Consider the following 21894-nt stretch of genomic DNA (forward strand, 5'->3'; position numbering starts at 1 on the left):
GTGAGATCCTCATTTTCATAATGTTTAACTTTATGTTTGTTGAGTCGTTATGTTTTTCTTGAGTTATGGAATTGATATTCCTTTTTGTGGTTACCTTATTATTTACCCCTATTTTTCTAAGTAAAAGCCTAACTTGTATCGTTCTATATCGTCTTGTATGACTCTCCATCTGGCAGTTCAATGCCTCCTATATTTAGTCCCTCTTTTTGATTAGTGTGATCGTTTATCTATTGATTTCCATGATTTCCTGTTATGTGTTTTATTTTGTTTATTTATTTATTTTTTAGAATTAATCTTACTTTGTTTGTTTTTGTGCTTTCCCTATTTGAGTTGCGTTGATATCAGGACGTTCTGTTTTGTGACCTTGTATTGTGCTGGTACCTGATATTATTGGTCATCAGGCCAATCTCCTTAAGCATTTCTTGCAGTCTTCGTTTAGTTTTTGCAAATTCTCTAAACTTATGTTTATCTGTAAATATCTTAATTTCTCCTTCATATTTCAGAGAGAGTTTTGCTGGATATATGATCCCTGGTTGGCAGTTTTTCTCCTTCAGTGCTCTGTATACGTCGTCCCATTCCCTTCTTGCTTGCATGGTTTCTGCTGAGTAGTCTGAACTTATTCTTATTGATTCTCCCTTGAAGGAAACCTTTCTTTTCTCCCTGGCTGCTTTTAAAATTTTCTGTTTGTCTTTGGTTTTGGCAAGTTTGATGATAATATGTCTTGGTGTTTTTCTTTTTGGATCAATCTTAAATGGGGTTCGATGAGCATCTTGGATAGATATCCTTTCGTCTTTCATGATGTCAGGGAAGTTTTGTGTCAGGAGTTCTTCAACTATTTTCTCTGTGTTTTCTGTCCCCCCTCCCTGTTCTGGGACTCCAATCACTCGCAAGTTATCCTTCTTGATAGAGTCCCACATGATTCTTAGGGTTTCTTCATTTTTTTTAATTCTTTTATCTGATTTTTTTTCAGCTATGTTGGAGTTGATTCCCTGGTCCTCCAGAAGTCCCAGTCTACATTCTAATTGCTCGAGTCTGCTCCTCTGACTTTCTATTGCGTTGTCTAATTCTGTAATTTTATTGTTAATCTTTTGGATTTCTACATGCTGACTCTCTATGGATTCTTGCAACTTATTAATTTTTCCGCTATGTTCTTGAATAACCTTTTTGAGTTCTTCAACAGTTTTATCAGTGTGTTCCTTGGCTTTTTCTGCAGTTATCCTAATTTCATTTGTGATATCTTTAAGCATTCTGTAAATTAGTTTTTTATATTCTGTATCTGATAATTCCAGGATTGTATCTTCATTTGGGAAAGATTTTGATTCTTTTGTTTGGGGGGTTGGAGAAGCTGTCATGGTCTGTTTCTTTATGTGGTTTGATATGGACTGCTGTCTCCGAGCCATCACTGGGAAACTAGATTTTCCAGGTAATCAGCTGGTACACTGGCTCTTAGTTCTGAAAACGATCGCTGTCTGCCCGTATTTGTTCGTTCTCCGTCTCTAAGTCTGTGTTTGTTGTTCAGAGTTCGTAGATTGTTATGTATGTGATCGATTCACTTGTTTTTCCGAGTCTTTGTTGCAAGAGGGATCCGCGGTAGCGTCCACCTAGTCCGCCATCTTGGCCCTGCCTCTCGGTCCTACTCTTAAGGAGTTTATAATTTAGTAGAGAAGACATACAGGTTATTCAGTGATTACAGTACTCTCGCTGCTCTAGTCTCCTGTAGGCCCAGATTCCAAGGAACTATTCACATTCCTAGGCAGTTCCTGGGATCAGAGTGATAGCTCCTAACCGCCTGCAATGAATGACACTTCATGCTTGGCTCTTAAACCCTACTTAACATTCCTTAGAGCAAATAGACCTTATAGCATGCCCTTCTTCCTTTAGTGGAAATTATTGCTGCTAATTTGGGCTGATGAGTGGTGAAGGAGCCTTCTGGGGAGTGAACCAGGCTGAAAAGAGAAGTCCCTGGGCTTAATGATTTGTTGAGCTCAAATTTTCTAGATATTCCTGCTGTGCAGATGGACCAAATAGTACAGTGGACTATCAGTTAGCAAGAAGAATTATGAATTTGGGCCAAAGAAAGTGTGGGATTTTGAACAGGAAAAGAAATGGCTATTTCTCTTGATTGGTAATCTTTAGGCAAAGTTTGAGGCAGACGTAGGAGTGGCCTCTGTTTTGAATATAAAAACCATTTTCAGTTTTAGAGCCTTTAAATTACGTTATGTAGTTCAGTGCTAAATTATGTTTGGAAAAATACTCCAGTGATTTTAAATCAATTGTGTAAATATAATCATCTTCCTATAGGAAGGGAACACTACATAGGACCCACTAGAGTTTGTTGTTTTTCTCTGATTGAGCGTTGAATTTGCACGCAACCCTTGATAAAATGCTGGGTACTTCAGTAAGGAGGATCTCCATCTTTAAATTGGGAATATTCTCGGGGGAGCCACCTACTTTTTAGGCTATGGAATCAGAACTATGGCCTGTACCTTTTTAGTGTATCTGCTTAGTCTATCTACTAGTAAGTCATATACAAGCTAACACTTACAGTGTAAGAACTGCATGAATCAGAGGGCGAGGAATTGTGCAATATATGTCACGCAGTATACACACAGTATACACACACAGGTATTAAATGACAAGTCTGTGAGAAAGGCCTGACAGCAAGGTTGGGGAGAAGAGAATGTGTGATGACAGGAATTCTAGGGGCAGAACCCAGGAGAACATAGGCTAAGGTAGAGAGGGAGGTGTGTGTACAGAAATAGCTATTTCAACTAAAGTTTAAAAGGAGAATAAATCTAGGGTCCAAACAAGAAAGGAACATTTCCCTGTAAAAGCTGGCTAAAAGTAATGACTCAGACCTGGACTGAAAGAGAGTAGGCCCAGTAGATCAGTTGTATGTAAGACACTGTAATCAGAGAAGCAGAGATTTACTTTGCATTTTCCTCTCCAACTGCCAATTCTCCCCCTCCTTTATACCTCTTCCCTTCCCCCAAATGCCTGGATAAAACTTGTTTTTATTGTTAAGGTTAATGCTTACTGTTGAGGTTTTTGGCCATCCATCTCTTGTGCCTCAAAGTGAAACCTTACAAATCCCCTTGACATAGGATGTCCACACGTGGCCCTTGCCTATGATCCATTCCATAATCAGGGCAAGCGAATTAATTACAATCCATCCATTGCAAATAATGCATTATTTCCATTATAACCAATGGCAAAAGTATTTAGAAATGGTGATAAAAGGAGGGTAAAATTTTAGGCCATGGTACAAAGCAAATCTAATTGGTTGAGGTGTAGAAATGCATCTGCCACGTTGCCCCTTGTTGGCTTCACCCTGTAATAAATTGGATGTGTAGGGGTAGAGGATGAAAAAGAAAATCCATCTAGGATGCCTCTCACCATCTGACTTTGATGACTGTGAATTGATGGGGGTTGTCACTGGAAATCAAGAAAAGGAGATGTTTGTGGGGGAGGTGCAGGTTGGGAAGGGGTTTTGGGCATGTGGTGCTTCAAGGGTCTTGGTAGCACTCTAGGTCTGAAATTGCCATTCAGCAATTGGATATATGTGTTTGAAGTTCTGGAGAGATTAGTGTTTGAAACTATTATGTATTTTAAGGATTTGTTGAGGCCATGAATTTGGACATCACACAGTGAAAGTAAAGAGTCAAAGCTCTTGGAAATACAAATACGTAAGATTCAACTTCTTCATATCATTCTGGAATTTAGATGCTAGAACATAGTTGTCTCATGATCATAGCCTCCTGGAAAGCCTTCCTTGAGAGTTACCACCACTTTCATATCCAGTTTTGTTTTGTTTAAGTGTGGCATGTTGCTTTGGCTCTTCTGCAGTGTAACTTATATTTTTTAAGGAAAAGACACAACTTACACTTCTGTGACAGTAGATGTTACAAAATTCCATAAGATGATTACGCCATTTAAGGTTCCAGCAGCTATCAAATTATACCCTTCCAGTTGTAATAAATCAATGCAGTTCACGTCTATACTGACGGCAGGATTCTGAAAAAAAAAAAAAAAAAAAAATCTGAAGGACAAAAGAAATAGATTCACCCACCGTCGTGATCACAGACAGTATCTAACCATTTATTCACACTCTGTAATCCTGTCATTAATTTAAAATGAAATATCTTACTGTATTTTTTTAAATCCTAGAGGATGAAATTTAGTAAAACCCACCTCTTTCTGGCATTAAAAAATTATAATTCATAGAATTCATTAAAACAACAAAAATATACTCTCCCTCTCTACTGGCTCCTTCTTCTCAGTCTTGATTTATTCTTTCTTGACCTACCAATGCATTAAGTTATGTTCCCATCTTTCCCTTCAAACTTCTTAAAAGAATATTCTACATTAACTGTTTCAGTTACTGGTCCCCATTCACTCAACGATCCTCATTGTCTGGCTTCTGCCCCATAATAGTCTACACAAACTTTTTCCAATTATCACTAAGAACTTCCTATTGCCAGTTCTATTTGACAGTTTTCAATTGTCTTGCCTCAAGTATTTTTAAGTATCTCATATGTTTGTCAATCTGTTGTATTGTAGTGGCTTGTGTGTTGTTACGACGCTGGAAGCTATTCCACTGGTATTTCAAATATCAGCAGGGTCATCCGTGATGGACAGGTTTCAAAAGAGCTTCCAGACTAAGACAGGCTAGGAAGAAAGGGCTGGTGATCTACTTTCAAAAATCAGCCAATGAAAACTACATATAGCAATAGAATACTGCCCAATATGTAGTGCTGGAATATGAGCCCCTCAGGTTCGAAGGCACTCAGAATACAAATGGCAAGAGCTGCCTCCTCAAAATAGAGTTTACCTTAAGGACCCTAATGAAATAAAGCCTTCAGGATTATCATTTGCCGATGTGTACAACTCAAAATGAGAAGTAACGGTTATGAAATATTCATTAGTAACTGAAATGTAGGATGTATGACGTACGAATTAAGGAAAATTGGAAGTCATCCAAAATGAAATAGAATGCTTGAAGATTGATATTCTAGGCACTTGTGCACCGAGATGGACTGTTATCGGCCATTTTGAATCCGACAATCACATGGTCTACTATGCCAGGAATGACAAATTGAAGCAGAATGGCATCATATTAATTGTTAAAAAGAACATTTCAAGATCTATCCTGAAACACAGTGCCATCAATGGTAGGTTAATATCCATTCTCCTACAAGGAAGACCAGTTAGTACAATTATTATTCAAATGTATGTACCAACCATGAATGCCAAAGATGAAGAAATTGAAGATTTTTACAACCTGCTACAGTCTGAAATTGATGGAATATGCCATCTAATTGCACTGATAATTACTGGTGATTAGAAAGTAAAGTTGGAAACAAAAATAAATACTTAAATACTTCCCATCTGAATTCAGATACCATCTCAAGAATAGATTTGACCCACTGAACACTAATGACTGAAGACAAGAAGAGTTGTGGGAAGACATCAAGGATATAATACATGAAGAAAGTGAAAGGCCGTTAAAAAAGAAAGGAAAGAAGAAAAAGCTGAAGATCCTACATGTCATGGATTGAATTCTGTCCTCCCAAAAATGTGTGTATCAATTTGGCTGGGCCATGATTTCCAGCATTGTGTGTTTATCCTCCATTCTGTGATTGTTACAAAGGATTAGGGTGGGATTATAACACTGCCCTTACCCAGGCCACGTCCCTGATCCAATGTAAAGGGAGTTTCCCTGGGGTGTGGCCTGCACCACCTTTTATCCCTCAAGAGATAAAAGGGAAAGAGAAGGGAGCAGAGAGTTGGGGACCTCATACCACCAAGAAAGCAGTGCTGGGAGCAGAGCGCTTCCTTTGGACCCAGGGTTCCTGTGCAGAGAAGCTCCTAGTCTGGAGCAAGATTGATGAGAAGGCTGACAGGAAAAGCCTTCCCCTGGAGCTGACACCCTGAATTTGGACTTTCAGCTTACTTTACCGTGAGAAAATAAACTTCTCTTTGTTAAAGCCATCCACTTGTGGTATTTCTGTTATAGAAGCACTAGATAACTAAGACACTACATTTTTCAGAAAAGAAATTTGTATACAATTTCAGAATTTTTTTTTTGTTAATTAACTTGGAATTAGCTCTGACTCATGGTGACCTTATATCTAACAGAACAAAACGGTGCCTAGTCCTACACCATCTTCTCAATCGTTGGTATATTAAGCCCATCGTTCCAGCTGTTGTGTCAGCCCATCTCACTGAGGGTTCCTCTTGTTTTTACTGACCCTCTACTTTAAAAAAAAAAAAAAAAAATTTTTTTTTTTTTCTACTTTACCAAACATGATGTCTGTCTTAGGTTGGGTTCTCTAGTAGAGCAAAACCAGTGAAACGTGTGTGTGTATATATAAAAATATATATTGAGAGATTTAATTCAAGGAAATGGCTCACGCAGTTGTGGAGGCTGGCAAGTCCTAAAATTCGTGGGTTAAGCATCAGGATGGAGGCTTCTCCGGACTCACATGATTGCAGGGGCTGACAAACCCAAAATTGGCAGGCTAGACAACAGGCTGGCCTACGTCCCAAGAACCAGAGGTCAGATGATGACTAATCGGTTGCAGGATTCAGAGTGAGAGTGAGCCTTGCTGGAACATCCATTTATATCCTGGGGGCAGGCCACACCCCTAAGGAAATTCTCTTTTCAACTGGTTGACTACTCATAGCAGATCTCATCATGGAAGTGATTACATTGTAGCAGATCTCATCATGGAGGTGACTGCATTACATCAGATCTCTTCATGGAGATGATTACATTATATTACATTATGGAGGAGCAATCTGTCCAATGTCTGCCAAACCGCTGAGGATCATAGCCTAGTGTAGAGGCTCCTTAAAACTGAGGTTCCTGGCATGACTAAGTGACTGACACAAGTCTGCATGAAACTCTTTTGCCGTAAATCCCTGCTTCTGCTTTCAGAATATATGCACCCCCCCACTCCTTTGGATGAGCAAGTGATGAAGATGTTCTTTTCTCAGAAAGAATACTCATAACTAATGTATGACAAAGCTGTGGTTTATAGTTAAGCAAATGGTAAGAATGCTCTGGAAAGGAATGATGAGAACATCCCCTAAAAAGATGTTTATATAAGATTGTTCTCAAAAAATTGCTTATACAGTTTGCTCCCAAAAACTCTGTGATTAATTGGTATTATGAAAAGTTTACTTGTGGCTCATACATAACCCTCAGCCCTTTGTGACTCACGTGTAACCCCTGGCCCTCCTATATAAAAATCTTTCTCTCTTTTTGGATTTTGCAGTACTTGGTATTTTACCAAGTATTTGCCCAGCTTCAGCTGTAACAAATCCAAAATAAAACTCTATCATTTCTCTCCTTACAGAGTTCTCGTTATTTTTTTACACTTTGACATCAAGTTGACATATAACATTAACCATCACAATATCCTTTTCTAGCAATTGGAGAGGCTTTTTCAACGCTTGAGGTCCACCTTGGACAGGGAGTCCATGGGTCCCAGGTTAAGGACTCTGGCTGTGTAACTTTTGAAAATATATCATTAAGTACTTATCCGGAAATACATCTCTTTTCCTGTCATGTGGGAAGCAAAGCTACCTGCTTTAAGTGAATTTATAATTTTTTAATTCTGAGAATATTTTAAACAGTCTGATCATACATTTTCCTTATTAAATTTAAAAACAATAAAAACACCAGCAACAAAACAGGTGCCTTTATAATATGCCAAATGATCACTAGAGCAAGATAAGAAGCCTTTAAAAAAGGAAATATATGAAAAGAGAAAGCTGGAATTTCATTAATTGCCATTGAGAAATCTAGTTAAAAGCATATAATGTAAAAACTGTGAAATAATAATTGGCCAAAAAAGTGAATAATCATTTTGTGACCTCTGGACATGGCCTCTTATAATCAAAATCTAGGAGAAGCTAAAGCATCTAGCTATTTTTAGATAGATGAGAAGATGAGAGACTAATGGACTTCCAGTGGAGCCTGAAGAACACCTGTGATTATTTTCAAGCTGTGATGTCTCATAACCAGAAAACTCATCTACACTCGGCTGCCAGAAGTTAGCATTGCTATGGCAAAAAAGGCCATATACAAAATGAAAACAGAACTTAGAAAAAAAAATTTGCAACTTATATTACAAAGGACTAATATTCCTAATATATATATAAATGTCTAATATACCTAATATATAAAGAGGTTTTTAAAATATTAAAATTAAAACCAAGAGTCTGGATAGAAAAATAGGCAAAAGATATGAACAGACACATTTCATTGAGGGTTTTACACATATAAAAAAGCTTTTATACATATTAAAAAGATGCTTAGCTCACTGAGTACAAGAGAAATGCAAATTGAAAATATACCAAGTTACCATTTTTCATCTTAGATTAGCAAAAATCTCAAAGTTTGACAATATGCTCTTTTGGTGAAGTTGAGAAAATAAGCACTCAGATTGCTAGTGGGAATACAAAATTGTATAACTGCTGTGGATGAGAATTTGGCAATACCTAGAAAATTACATTAGCAGTTATTTTTTGACTCAGCAATCCCTCTTGTAGGGATCTAACCTAGAGATAAAAAAAAAAAATTTTTTTTTTGAGATACACTGTCAAAAATCCAAAATGACATACGCATAAGGCCATTTGTTGCAGCACTATTTGTAATTGGAAAATATTGGAAACAACCCAAGTGTCCACCCACAGAGGACTAATTGAATAAATTACAATGCACTCTTTAAATGGAATACTATAGAGCTTTCATAAAGAAAGGCAAAGGTTGGTATATACTGCTTACAATGATCTCTAGAATATATTATTAAATTAAGCAAGTGTCTTAGTTATTTAATACTGTTATAACAGATTAGATAACTAAGATACTTGCTCAATACCACAAGTAGATGGCTTTAACAAACAGAAGTTTATTCTCTCACGGTTTAGCAGGCTAGAAGTCCAAATTCAGGACACCAGCTCTAGGGGAAGGCTTTCTTTCTTTTTCAGCTCTGGGGGGATGTCCTTGTGTCCTTTCAACATCTGGGGGCTCAGCATTCCTTGGAGATCTTCATGTGTCTTGGCATCAATCTTTCCTTGGGTCTAGGAGGTTCTCAGCACAGGGACTTTGGGTGCAAAGGATGCGCTCTACTCCCAGGTCTTTTTTGGTGGTAGTGAGATCCCTCTCCCCTCTACTCCCTTCTCTCTCTTTTTATCTCATGTGAGATAAAACATGTGACTCAAGCAAAGGTGTGACTTGAATAAGGGTATGACCTAAGTAAGGCTTAAGTCTTGTAAGGCTGTGACTCAGGAACACCCCACAGTGATGCTCCCTCTTTAACATATAGTTAGATATACAACACATCACAAATGGAGGATGCTTATATCAGATCACAAAAGGTAGGACAACCACACAATATGAGGAATCAAGGCCTAGCCAAGTTGACATATACTTCTGAGGGACACGATTCAATCCATGACATTCTACCCTTTGGCCCCCCCAAAAATACATGTCCTCGCCCACATGTAAAACACATTCACCCCATCATATCATCCCAAAAGTCTTAAATCAACTCCAAGTCCAAAATCTCATCTTCTGAATCATCTAAATCAAATATGGGTGAGATTTTAGGCATAGTCTATCCTGGGGCAAAATTCCTCGTCATCTGTGAACTGTAAAATCTATACCACAAGTTATCTGTTTCCAAAGTACAATGGTGGAACAGGAACAAGGTAGATTTTTCCATTACAAATGGGAGAAATTGAAAGGAAAGAAGGGTTAACATGCACCAAGCAAGTCCAAAACCCAGCAGAACAAATTATATTAGCTCTCAAGGCTTAAAAATAATCCTCTGTTCTCTGGCAATGGTCCTGCCCTCCAGACTGTGGGTGTTGGCCATGCCCTCTGGAGTCTGAGTGGAGGCTCCCTGGACCTGGACTTAAGCTCTGCCTTCCATGCCCACTGGGACAGCAACTCTGCTCCCTCAGTTTTGCGTGGCCCCATTCTCCCAGTCCATTTGAGTGTCCACTCCACCCCTTCAACCCTGTTCTTCTGCCTCTCGGGCATAGCAGCCCCACCCCCTCAGCTGTGGGCAGTGATCTCATCCCTGTGCCTTACCTTAATGGGAGCCCCATACTACAGAACTGAGTTGGCAAAGATCAAACTTTTTGAAACTGAGGAGGCTGTGGCCCCGCCCTTTAAGATCCAGGAGACGATGGCCCCACCCTTTGAAACTGAAAAGGCCCTGTTTCCAGCGCTCCTTCCAACAGTTCTGCTGATCTCTGAGCTGCTCCAGAGATGGTCCTTCTATTTTCTCGGAGGACAACAGATGTAGTTCCTTTGGCCAGCTTCCTGCCTGTGGAATTCCAAGAGGCAGATAGCTTTCTTTTCTTCTGTCCTTTCTCTGTCCCCTTCGGTCTAAGCTGATGGATTTTCTGTTGCGGTAGTTGGTTAGATCCATCAGTTACAGGTTTAATCTCTTTAACAAAAGATTGTATATCCGCATCCTTGGTGAACATTCTAGGATACATGTTCTCAGTTTGTACAACAGGATTTTCCAGATCTTTAATTTCTGTTTTCATCTTGCATAGTTCATTTTAAAGTCCATCAATTTCCTCTCATATTTTGCTATAGGTGGCAGGGAAAAGCCATGCAACCTCTTTAAGATCTTGTTTAGAAATTTCATCAACCAGATATCCAAGTTCATCACTTACATGTTCTACCTTCCACCAAACATTTGAACATAATTCAGACAAGTTCTTTGCCATTGCATAAAAAGCATTGCCCTTCCTCCATTGTCCAGTCACATGTTTATCACTTTCTTTTAAAGCCTAACCAGAAGCACATTTAACATCCACGTGTCTAGCAACATTCTGTTGCTGACACCACATGCATTCTCTAATATGATAGAGACTGTCTTTTTTTTTTTTTTTGTCTTAGGCTGGGTTCTCTAGAGAAGCAAAACCAGTAAAGCATATAAATATATACAGAGAGAGATTTATATCAAGGAAACAGCTCACGTGATTGTAGAGGCTGGAATGTTCCAAGTCCGTGGATCAGCATAAAGGCTTCTCTCAATTCAACTGGCAAACCCAAGATTGGCAGGTCGGAGAGCAGGACTCTTGCTCACAGGCTGTGAAGGTCGATGAATTCCAAGATTGTCAGGCAAGACCGCAAGGTTTCTCCGGATTCATGTAGCTGTAGGGACTGGTGAGCCCAAGACTAGTAGGTCAGAGAGCAGGGCTCCTGTTCACAGGCTGTAAAGATCAACGAATCCTGAGATTGACAGATAAGCTGATAGCTCAAGCCCCAAGAACCGGAGGTCAGACTAACAGGAGGCAGCTGCAGGATCCACAGTGAGCAAAAAGCCAGAATGCCTGCCTATATTCAGATGCAGACCACACCCCCAAGAAAATTCCATTTCAACTGACTGGCTACTCACAGCACATTCCATCATGGGAGTGATCACTTATAAACACTGAGAATCATAGCCCAGCCAAGTTGATGCACTATCTTAACAAGCACAGAGCCTTTCTCTATAGCTCTCCTGACTTCCTTCTGAACCCTGACCAGATTTGCCTTTCATGTCCATAATTCTACCAACAGTCTCTTCAAGGCAATCTAGGCTTTTACTATTAAGCACCTTAAAACTCTCCCAGCCTCTACCCACTACTTAATTCCAAAACCACTTCCACATTTTAGGTGTCTGTTAGAGTATCACACCACTCTTCTGGTACGAAATTCTGTCTTAGTTATCTGCTACTGCTATTATAGAAATACCACAAGTGGCTGGCTTTAACAAACAGAAGTTTATTCTCTCACAGTTTAGGAGACTAAAAGTCCAAATTTAGGGCACCAGTTCTTCGGGAAGGCTTTCTCTTTGTGTCAGTTCTGGGGGAAGGTCCTAGTGTTCTTTCTGTATCTGTGGGCTTGGTGTTCCTTGGAGATCTGCGTGTGTCTTGGCAGCAACCATCCCCTGGATCTAGGACATTTTCAGTGCAGAGACCCTGAGTCCAAAGGAAGTGCTCCACTTCCGGCTCTTCTTTCTTGGTTGTAGTGAGGTCCTTCTCTCCGCTCACTTCTCTCTCTTTTTAACTCTTGTGAGATAAAAGCTGTGACTCAAGCAAGGGTGTGACTTGAATAAAGATGTAATTTAAGTAAGGGTGTGACTTGAGTTACACTATCTTGTAGTGTGTTACTCAAGATACACCCCACACAGATTCTGCCTTGCTAATGTATAGGTATTCACATTTATAACACATTACAAAATGGAGAATAATTAGATCACAAAATGTAGGACAACCACACAATACTGGGAATCATAATGTAGCCAATATGACACAAATTTTTGGGAGACACAATTCAATCCATTACAGCAAAGAATAGATTATGTTTAGTATTCTACCTTTTGTTTAAGAAAGGTTGGAGGGGATACAAGTAAGGATAAGTATTTGATTATATTTAAAAAAGCACTGGAAACATAAATCAAAAATTTAAAAAATAATAGGTGGACTACAGGTTAGGGAGGGAACAGGATGGTAGGGATAGGAATAGAAGTTAAGCTTCTTGAAATAGATTTTGTTTATAGATTTGATTTTGGAATTATTTAATATTTTACATAATAAAATAAAAGTAAATTAAAAAAAAAAACAATAAATAGAAAGAAAATGAAACAAATGAACCTAGCAGTGTATGGAGCTGGTGACACAGGGTATTATTTCAAGTAATTTTTATGCATAATAATTTGGCTATACATTCCAAGTCATGTATACCCCAAGGACAAAAAGAACTGAAAGAAAACAAAATCTTCAGCTGTTTTCAGCTATCATATTTCTAGTAATTTTATTGTTATTCTGAAACTATAATACTGTATAATATAAATTTATATATATATTCATATATATACACACATACACTATATACATATATACACATATGTACATATACACATACATACATATAATATCATTCTAGGCAGTACATTTACATTGCTTAGAACGATATATCCAAAACCAAACCCATTGCCATGATGTCAATTCCAATTCCTGGTGACCCCATCTGTTATATAGTAGAATTTGCTGTATAGGGTCACTAGGAGTTGGAATTGACTCTTCAGCAACAGGTTTGGTTTTTGTTTTTTTAACATTGTTTTCTTGGCTGTAATCTTTACAGAAGTAGATTGCCATGCTTTTCTTCTGTGGCACCGTTGGGTGAGTTCGAACTGCCAACCTTTAGGTTAGTAGCCAAGCACAAACCACTTATGCCACCTAGGGATCTATACCTTGTATAGTTATCTATCTGTCTGTCTGTCTATCCATTTATTTATCACAGAATAAAGTAAATAAGTAATTATGCTAACGTCTTTAAGGAACCAAGATTTTCTGTAAGAGAAAGAGATATCAAAATTAGTAAAAGACATGTAGTCTTAAGTTTGAATCAGAAATATAAGCAGAAACTAACGATGTATTTTCTCTGAAAAATTGTTCCTACTTCTGTCTATTGACATGGTCTAAAAACAGGGACCAACTTAGTAGCAGTGGGCATCTGTAGAAACTCTATTGTACTCTCTTAATACTATTTCTTACTAAAAACAAAAAAAGAAACCAAGATTTTTTTTTTGGAGAAATGCCGGATTCCAGGTCTGGAGCAAGTACAAGATGAGTCTGGAACACCTTGCCTCATCTGGAAGCTATCCAGAGCTACTGGGGTCCTGTTGCAGGAACTCGGGAGCTTGAAGAGGTTCCACCAGATTGCGATCAGACAATTTTGGCATCAATAATAATAATAAATTAAATTGGGTGAAACACAGAAAGATTATTTAAAATTTGTGAGTGGATAAAGATATTAAAAAAATAAATAAAATTCACTAGTCACTTTGGATGATGCTAGGGAACCAATTCCTTATTTTAAAAACTGGTAAGTATAGGAAAAGAATTAATCATGGATCTTGCCTTTCCTGTATGAACAGCTCTTCAAAGTAACCAAATAGTTGATGGAGAATTTTTCTTTAAAGACATATTCCAGCTAATAAACGAGGCAGAATGGTACAGTTATGATATCACCATTTTGCAGCTCCTAATGAAATAGTGGGTTATGGTGGGTTAATGAAATAGTGAGGACAGTGGTGGTTCAGTGGCAGAATTATCACCTTCTATATTTTTATGCACTGGGTTTTTTTTATGCAGGAGACCTGGGTTCAATTCTTGACCAACACACTTCAAGCACAACCGCCAACATCTATCTGTGGAGGCTCGCGTGTTGTTATGAAGCTAAACAGGTTTCAGCAGACCTCCCAGACTAAGACTAGGAAGAAAGGCCTGGCAATCTACTGCTGAAAACTCTATGGATCACAGCAGTTCCATCATGTGCATGGGTTTGCCGACTGAATGGCAGCTAACAACAACAGTGAAATAATAGACCTAGATAGTGATCATCGATGGATGCGGATCTCCAAAAATGACATTCAGTCATTACGTCAATCTCAGCAGAAGTATACAACACCATCTATGGAGACGTTCTGGGGAAAAAACCATTAAATATGCAGTCAAAGCACTAGATTGAACTACAAAGTCCCTTTACAGAGGAAGATCTGAAATCACACCATGAGCATGCAATCTGCAAAATCCAGAAGGTGAGAAACAATACACAGACTGTCCAACTTATTCGATAAATAAATTGCAAGGAAAAAAAGAGAGAGAGAGAGAAATTTATAGATTAAGGGAGACTCATCAACTGGGTACAACAACAAACAGACCTTATTTGGATCGTGACTGAAACAAACTGTAAGAAAAAAAAAAAAAATGAGGAAATTTGAACACCAGGTGAATATGTGGTCATTAAGGACTTCTGGTAAACCATTTAAGTTGTGATAATGATATTATTGTTATATTTTTAAGAATCAGTATCCTTTAAAAATACAGACTGGAATATTTAGGGATGAAATGACAGAATGTCTGGAATTTGCTTCAAAATAATCCATTGGTGGTGGTGATGGGGGAGTGGGGAGAATAAAGGTGGGATAGTTTGGCTATGCAGAGAAAACTTTTGAAGCTGAGTGGTAGTATATATAGGCTTGTTGCATTCTTTTCTCTACTTTTGTGCGTGTTTGACCTTACACATATCAAAAGCTAAAAATTTAAAAAGTCAAGAAATTTAACTTACATTAGCATGGCGAGATAATTTTCTCTCAAGTGTCACTTCAACATCTGGGAAAGGAATATTTGTGTTCTTTGATTTAGTAGACGTCCTCAGACGCACGACACGATTGCCATCACGTAGGAAAGGCACCACTTCAGGCAGCTCCCATATCACCGTGAGGAAAATATCCTCTTCCTTCCCCTTCAATAGAAATCCAGTGAGTACGTAAAAAATAAACCGTTTTTTGGTGAGCTGTTACTAAAGGTATAGAGAAAAACAGAACATACAGTCCCGTACCCACCATCCAGCTTTACCAAATCTTTTTGTGGTTGTTAGTTGCCGTCCAGTCGGCTCTGACTCATGACCGCCTTATGTAGAACAGAATGAAACATTACTAGGTCCTGTGCCATCTTCACGATCGTTGGTATGTTTGAGTCCATTTTTGTGGCTATTGTATCGATCCATCTCATTGAGATTATGAAATCTTAAATCAGCCCATCCCTCGCTAAGGAGTCTTGGTGGCACAGTGGTTAAAGCTTTCAGCTGCTAACTGAAAGGCTGGCAGTTTAAACCAATCAGCTGCCCTGTAGGAGAAAAGACCTGGCGATCTCCTTCCTAAAAATTTCAGCCTCAGAAACCGTATGAGGCAGTTATACTCTGTCCTATAGGGTCACTGTGAGTTAGAATCAACTTGACAGCATACAGCAACATCCCTCCCTAAAATGATTCCCTTTTTTCCTTCCCTCCCCAGCAGTAACCACTAACTGGAATATGGTGTTAGTTTTGAAAGCTTATGAAAGGTATATGTGTGAGTATAGATGTATGTATGTGTGTATGTATACTCACACACACAAACAAACATAATCTTGTTTTCAGGCTTTTTAAACCTTTTTTAAATGTTGCCCAACTGTTTACATTCTTCTTCAACTTGTTTGTTTAACATAATGTTATTTTTTTGAGAATTGTGTAAGTTGTTACATGGAGCTCCAGTTCGTTTACTTTTAACTGCTTCATAGTATTGTGTACATTTACTACAACTTATCTATCCATTCTCCTACTGGGGATGTTTAGGTTGTGGTGAATTTTTCACTGCCTGTTTTTAATGGATGTCTGCTATAGTTTTAATGGATGTGTGAATTACAGAGTTGTAAGGAATGCCCATCATCAGCTTTACTAGATGTTACCAAATGGCTTTTCGACGTAGTGTTATTCATTTGCAGGCCCACCAGGAGTGAGAGTTCTCCTTTCTTCACATTTTTGCCAAGGCTTACTATTGCTTGATTTTTTAAAAATTTGCTCATGTGATGGGTTCGAAATGGGTTAATTTTCAAATTAATTTTAAAATGTATTAACTGTATTAAAGACCTTTTCCTAATTATTAGTGAGTTGAACCTTTTTTCATGTATTTGTTAGCTATTTCTTACCTGCCCTTTGTCAATTTTTGTTGTTGTTATTGTTGTTGGGGTGTTTGTATTTCTTCTGGATTCATAGCATTTCTTTAGATATTCTGGTTGGGTGCAATTTTCTTCTTACAGTCTGTGACTTGTCTTTTCACTTTGTGTTTTAAGACAAGCTTTTAATTTGAACGTAGTAAGTGTATCTTTTGATATGAAATCTCTTCTGTGAATATGGTATATCTCTTCATTTATTATCCAGGTTGATGTTTATGTTCTTCAAGATTTTTTTTTTCATGAAACTTGCATATTGTTATGGATTGATGTGCCCCCCACAATATGGTGAAGTCTTAACCCCTATATCTGTTCATGTCACCTTGTTTGGGGAAATAGGGCTTTTTTCTTTTAGTTAACGAGTTAATAATAACTGTATTAGTTAATGAGATCAAAGCAGAGTAGAAAACCAAAAAACCAAGCCCACTGCCGTCAAGTTGATTCTGACTCATAGTGACCCTATAGGACAGAGTAGAACCGCCCATAGAGTTGCCAGGGAGCACTTGGTGGATTCAGACTGCCCACCTTTTGGTTAGCAGCCATAGCTCTTAACCACTACACCACTAGGGCATCCTATCAGAGTAGGGGAGGTCCTAATCCCTCCTGAGTGGTGTCTTATAAAAGGGCAGAATACCATGTGAAGACACATCTACAAGCGGCAAAAGAACGCCAAGGATTGCCAGCAGAATCCAGAAGCTGGGAGAGAAGCATGGAACAGTTCCTCTCTAAGAACCCTCAAGAGGAATCAACAAGGCCAATACCCTGATTTGGACTTCTAGTCTGCAGAACTGTAAGACAATAGATTTCTGTTCTTTAAAGATACCCACTTGGTGATATTTTGTTACTGCAGCCCTGGGAAACTAAGACACACATTTTTGTTTTTCTAGGTGCCTCATAACAGCTGTGGTAAAGTGGAGAGAGTATTGGTCTTGGAGAGAAGAGGGCATATTTCTAGTCTTAGCTCTAATGCGACCTTGGGCAAGGTGTATGTATCTTCTTTGGGTCTTATTTTCCTCATTAGTGAAAGGAGCACTTCTCCTACTTCATGGATGAAGGCCCTTCCACTTTTAAAGATTTATAGTTTGAGATGTAGATCTAAGGCCTCTTATATCATATCCATGTTAATTTAAAAGTTTAGGCCAATGACACTCCTACCCACTAGCTGATTCTTTGATTGGTTTGTGCTGTTGTGGGCGTGGAAGGAGTCTCAGGACTAGCCCAACAGTGAACAAGTACTGATACATTGAGCTAAGTTAGATGATTGCACCCCCCGATGGTGTGAGCTGGCTGCAGTGGTTTTAATAGGTTTAGCTGGTTTCAACTGAACCACTTGGGACAGTGGTTCTCAGGCTTTATGAATTCATGGAGCAGTAAAATTTCTAAAAACAATTTGTAAAGATTGACCTAGTTACTAACATTCAATTTTACTAAGTGATGGTAATGGAGGAGGGAGTGGCTCTACTGTCATCATTCTACGAGAAGAAAGGCTATTTTAATACCAAGAAAGTAGGAAAGATACAATCTTATAATTTAAAAAAGTAAAATAAGCTTTACAAAAATTGCACTTATTTTCTTCATTTCACCCCTAATTGGTGAAACCTTTCATCTTAGGCTGGTATTGGCAGGCCTTTAGGATTCAATGCTCTAGGAAAACAGCAGTTCATATAACGTTAAGAGGATGTAGTATGTTAATTGCTGCATAAACAAAAATCTTTTGCACAAACAGGCTCACAAATAGGGCTCCAAGAGTAGATCCATAAGGTAATGTGGATAAAAGGAAGGACAAATAAGAAGTAAGTGGGTCTTTAGAATTTGAATTAGTTTTGGGTGGATTACTCACCCTCTCTTCTGAACTCCCACAGTGCTTTGTTCATAATGTTAGAGCAATAATTTTTCACCACCCTATGGTTTTCTCAACAAGGGTTTTGGTGTTAATTTATCCCCAATTTACTAAACATTTTATGTAGGCAGAATTTAATTCTGTCCCTTTACACCTGGGATCATGAAAAAATTATTGTTCCCTTCTCTTAAGGTTTATGAAGTTGTATTAACAGAAGGGTCCCGTTACAATACACCTTCTCATTACATGGCTATAAGACCATGCCCAGAAAATCAAACACAGTGATAACTAATGACCAGACCTGACAGTTGCACGAGCATTTTTCTGAAACTTGATAAAATAAAACCAAGAAGAATGTAAGTGCAAGAATGAGACATTTCAAGCCATTAAGGACTGGTTTGAAGATACTAAAAAGAAGTACATAAAACTTATGGGCACTCTGCCTTAGCTCATAATGCCTTAGCAATGCTTCCCAAATAACTGGATGTGATTACTGAAGCAGTTTTTTAAAATGTGGTGGGGAGTCTGGGAAGATAATGTCTGGTGTGTCTTTCCATCTACCTTCCTGTACCCAACAGTTTCTGGGGCAAACAGAGAAATGGGGCTTGGAATTTGGAGAGAGTTTTTGTGGAGCTTGTTTCCCTCTAGGCTGAACAAAAGCCCAGGGACCAGGATGGGAGAATCCTAGAGTGAGATTTGAACATGTTGGCTCATCTGCGAATATGCTTAGATCCCTAGAGGTAGGGGGGTGAAGGGAGAAATATGTGTCAGGTAGGTGGGGTGGTATCTGCCTAGGCATGTTGCCTCCAAGGAGACGAGGAGTAGCTGAACATGTGTGTAATGATACCTCACTGGGATTCTGATTTGAATTTCCCTGATTACTAATGAGGTTAATTAACAACTTTTTCTATGTTATTGGCCATTTGGATTTTGTTTTGTAAAGTGCCCATCTCTTTGTTTTTCTTATTGAACTGTTTACCTTATTTCTTATCTAAGACCTTTGTAAAAGTTCTTTATCCTATTTTAGATATGAATCTAGTATTTGTTATTATATGTTACAAATATCTTCTCTATTCTTGTCTTTTCATGCTCATTATGGAGAATTTTGATAAGGAAAATTTCTTAGTTTTGAAGTGATCAAAGACATCCATCTTTTCCTTTATAATTAGTGGTTTCTGAATCTTATTTAAGATATTTATTTCGAGCTCATAAAAACAATCTCCTGTATTAACTGCTAAAAACTGTGTTGTTTAAAAACAAACAAACAATAAAGAACTGTGTTGTTTTGCCTTTCAGTTAATGTCTTTATGCCATTAATCCATCAGGAATGATAACTTTTTAGATGGGAGTTCAAAATTTAGTTTGTTCGTTTTTTTCCATATGGATGTCTAGTTGCTCCAAAACCATTTATTGAAAAATCGATTCTTGCCACGCAGATCTGCAGTACTTCTTCCATTGTATGTGAAATTATTCCTCTTCCATTGCTCTGTTTATTTCTCTCTGTGCCTGCAGCTCATTGTCTTGTTTCCTTGTGTGCTTGGCTATTTTGACTGTGGCCTGAGATGAAGGTACCTGCCTCCGGAATGGATTTGTGTTTGCTGCCGTCAGGTGCCTGGTAGAGCTACCCGTTTTGGACTACCTTAAACTAAGTTCATAGTCTGAGATTTTTTGCCAATCTGGATTGCAAATGCACATGAGATCCCATCTGTGGCCACCGCGTCTCAGGGACAGGATTTTGTCTTGTTTAGTTTTCCTACCCCTCTGCTTTCTTCCCACATGGCTCAGTGTCAAGACAGCCTTTCCTACATCGCCTCTGGGAGGCTGGTTTCTTTATTCATGGTTCACCCTTATCCAGAGGGTAACTTTTGGGTCCCAGCTTATTGTGGATATGGTTTTTAACTCCTTGCCTTGGGTGGGCCCTGGACTTTGATTTCTTTGCCCCTCACCTGGTGAGTCTCTGAAGCTGAAGCCATTTGCTTTAGCAGGGCAAACGTAGCAACGCTGTTCTGGTATTCAGTTTACCTCTCTGTTTTTACTTTGTCTTCAATCTTGGTCTGGTATTTCCTCACCATATCGTCAGGTCTTTAATGCTAGCATCACCGCCAGTTGTTGAGTTGACTCTGACTCACAGCGATCCCATGTGTGTCAGAGTAGAACTGTGCTCCACAGGAGTTTTTCTAAATTGTATTTATTTTGTTGTTGTTGAGAATATACACAGCAAAAATACATCAATTCAACAGTTTCTACATGTGCAGTTTAGCGACATTGATTACATTCTTCGAATTATGCAACCATTCTTGCCTTCCTTTTCTGAGTTGCTCCTCCCCCATTAACATAAATACACTGCCCCCTAAGGTTCTTATCTAATTTTTCGAGTGGTCAATTTGATTCCATATGGATAGTTCTTAAAAAAGCATAATGCCCACGGCAGACACTTTTTGCTAGCTAAGCTAACTATTGTTTGGTTTTAAGAAGACTTCAGGGAATATTTTTGGTTTAAGGTTTAAAGATTATCTCAGGACAATAGTTTCGGGAGTTCATCCAGGACGTCTGGAGTCCGTGAGAATTTCAAATTCTGTTCTACGTTTTTCTCCTTTTGAACAGGATTCTTTTATGAAATCTTTGATCAAAATGCTCAGTAATAGTAGTTGGGCACCAACCAGTTCTTTTGATCTCATGGCAAAGGAGGCAGTTGTCATGGAGGCAATTAACCACACACATTCCATTTCCTCCTACTATTCCTGACTCTCCTTCCTCTGTTGCTCCAGGTGAGTAGAGACCAATTATTGTGCCTTGGGTGGCTGCTTGCAAGCTTTTAAGACCCTGGGCACCATGCAATGAACTAGGAGGCAGAACAGAAGCATGAAACAGGTTATTAGGCCAATTAACTAGGATGTCCCATGAGACCATGACCCTAAACCTCCAAAACAAGGAACCAAATTCTATGAGGTGTTTTGTTGTACACAAGCAGCCTCAGCACCTACTTCTTTTTTTTGTCGTTGTAAATATATCTATCACACAATGTTTGCCAATTAGATTTTTACGGGTGTACAATTTATTGACAGCAATTACAATAATCTTCTGTGCAACCCTAACCAATGCAATTTTTCTATCACTGTTAATCCGCTTTTCCCCTTCCTTCCCACCCCTGGTAACCAATAAAAAACTCTGATCTCTATACATTTGCCTTTTCTTGTCTTTTTATGTAAGTGAGGTCATACAATATTTGTCTTTTTGTGATTGGCGTATTTTGCTCGGCATAATGTCTTCAATCTCCATCCATAATGTAGCATGTATCAAGACTTCATTTCTCCTACTGGCTAAGTAGTATTCTATTGTATGTATGCACCACATTTTGTTTATCCGTTCATCTGTTGATGGGCATTTAGGCTGACTGTTGTGAATAGTGCTGCAATGAACATCGGTCTACAAGTTTCTTTCTGAGTCTCTGCTTTCCAATCTTTGGTGTATATACCTAGGAG

The 21894-nt window shown here is 38.5% G+C and overlaps 1 protein-coding gene and 1 long non-coding RNA gene across 2 annotated transcripts in view; one reads left to right on the plus strand and one right to left on the minus strand.

Annotated features, from left to right (window-relative positions):
- LOC126066837 (uncharacterized) overlaps positions 1 to 14750 on the plus strand; it is a 108276-nt gene extending 93526 nt beyond the window's left edge. Inside the window, exon 4 of the long non-coding RNA XR_007515272.1 lies at positions 14173 to 14750. This is a non-coding gene — a long non-coding RNA (uncharacterized LOC126066837). The remainder of the gene's footprint in view (positions 1 to 14172) is intronic.
- WDR64 (WD repeat domain 64) overlaps positions 1 to 21894 on the minus strand; it is a 155838-nt gene that overhangs the window by 36364 nt on the left and 97580 nt on the right. The window contains exons 15-16 of the mRNA XM_049868224.1: positions 15149 to 15325; positions 3884 to 4014 (exon numbers count right to left, since the gene is read on the minus strand). Coding sequence (XP_049724181.1) covers positions 3884 to 4014; positions 15149 to 15325 — 308 coding nt within the window. The remainder of the gene's footprint in view (positions 1 to 3883; positions 4015 to 15148; positions 15326 to 21894) is intronic.

This window comes from Elephas maximus, chromosome 24 (assembly GCF_024166365.1).
Source record: "Elephas maximus indicus isolate mEleMax1 chromosome 24, mEleMax1 primary haplotype, whole genome shotgun sequence".
Taxonomy (NCBI): domain Eukaryota; kingdom Metazoa; phylum Chordata; class Mammalia; order Proboscidea; family Elephantidae; genus Elephas; species Elephas maximus.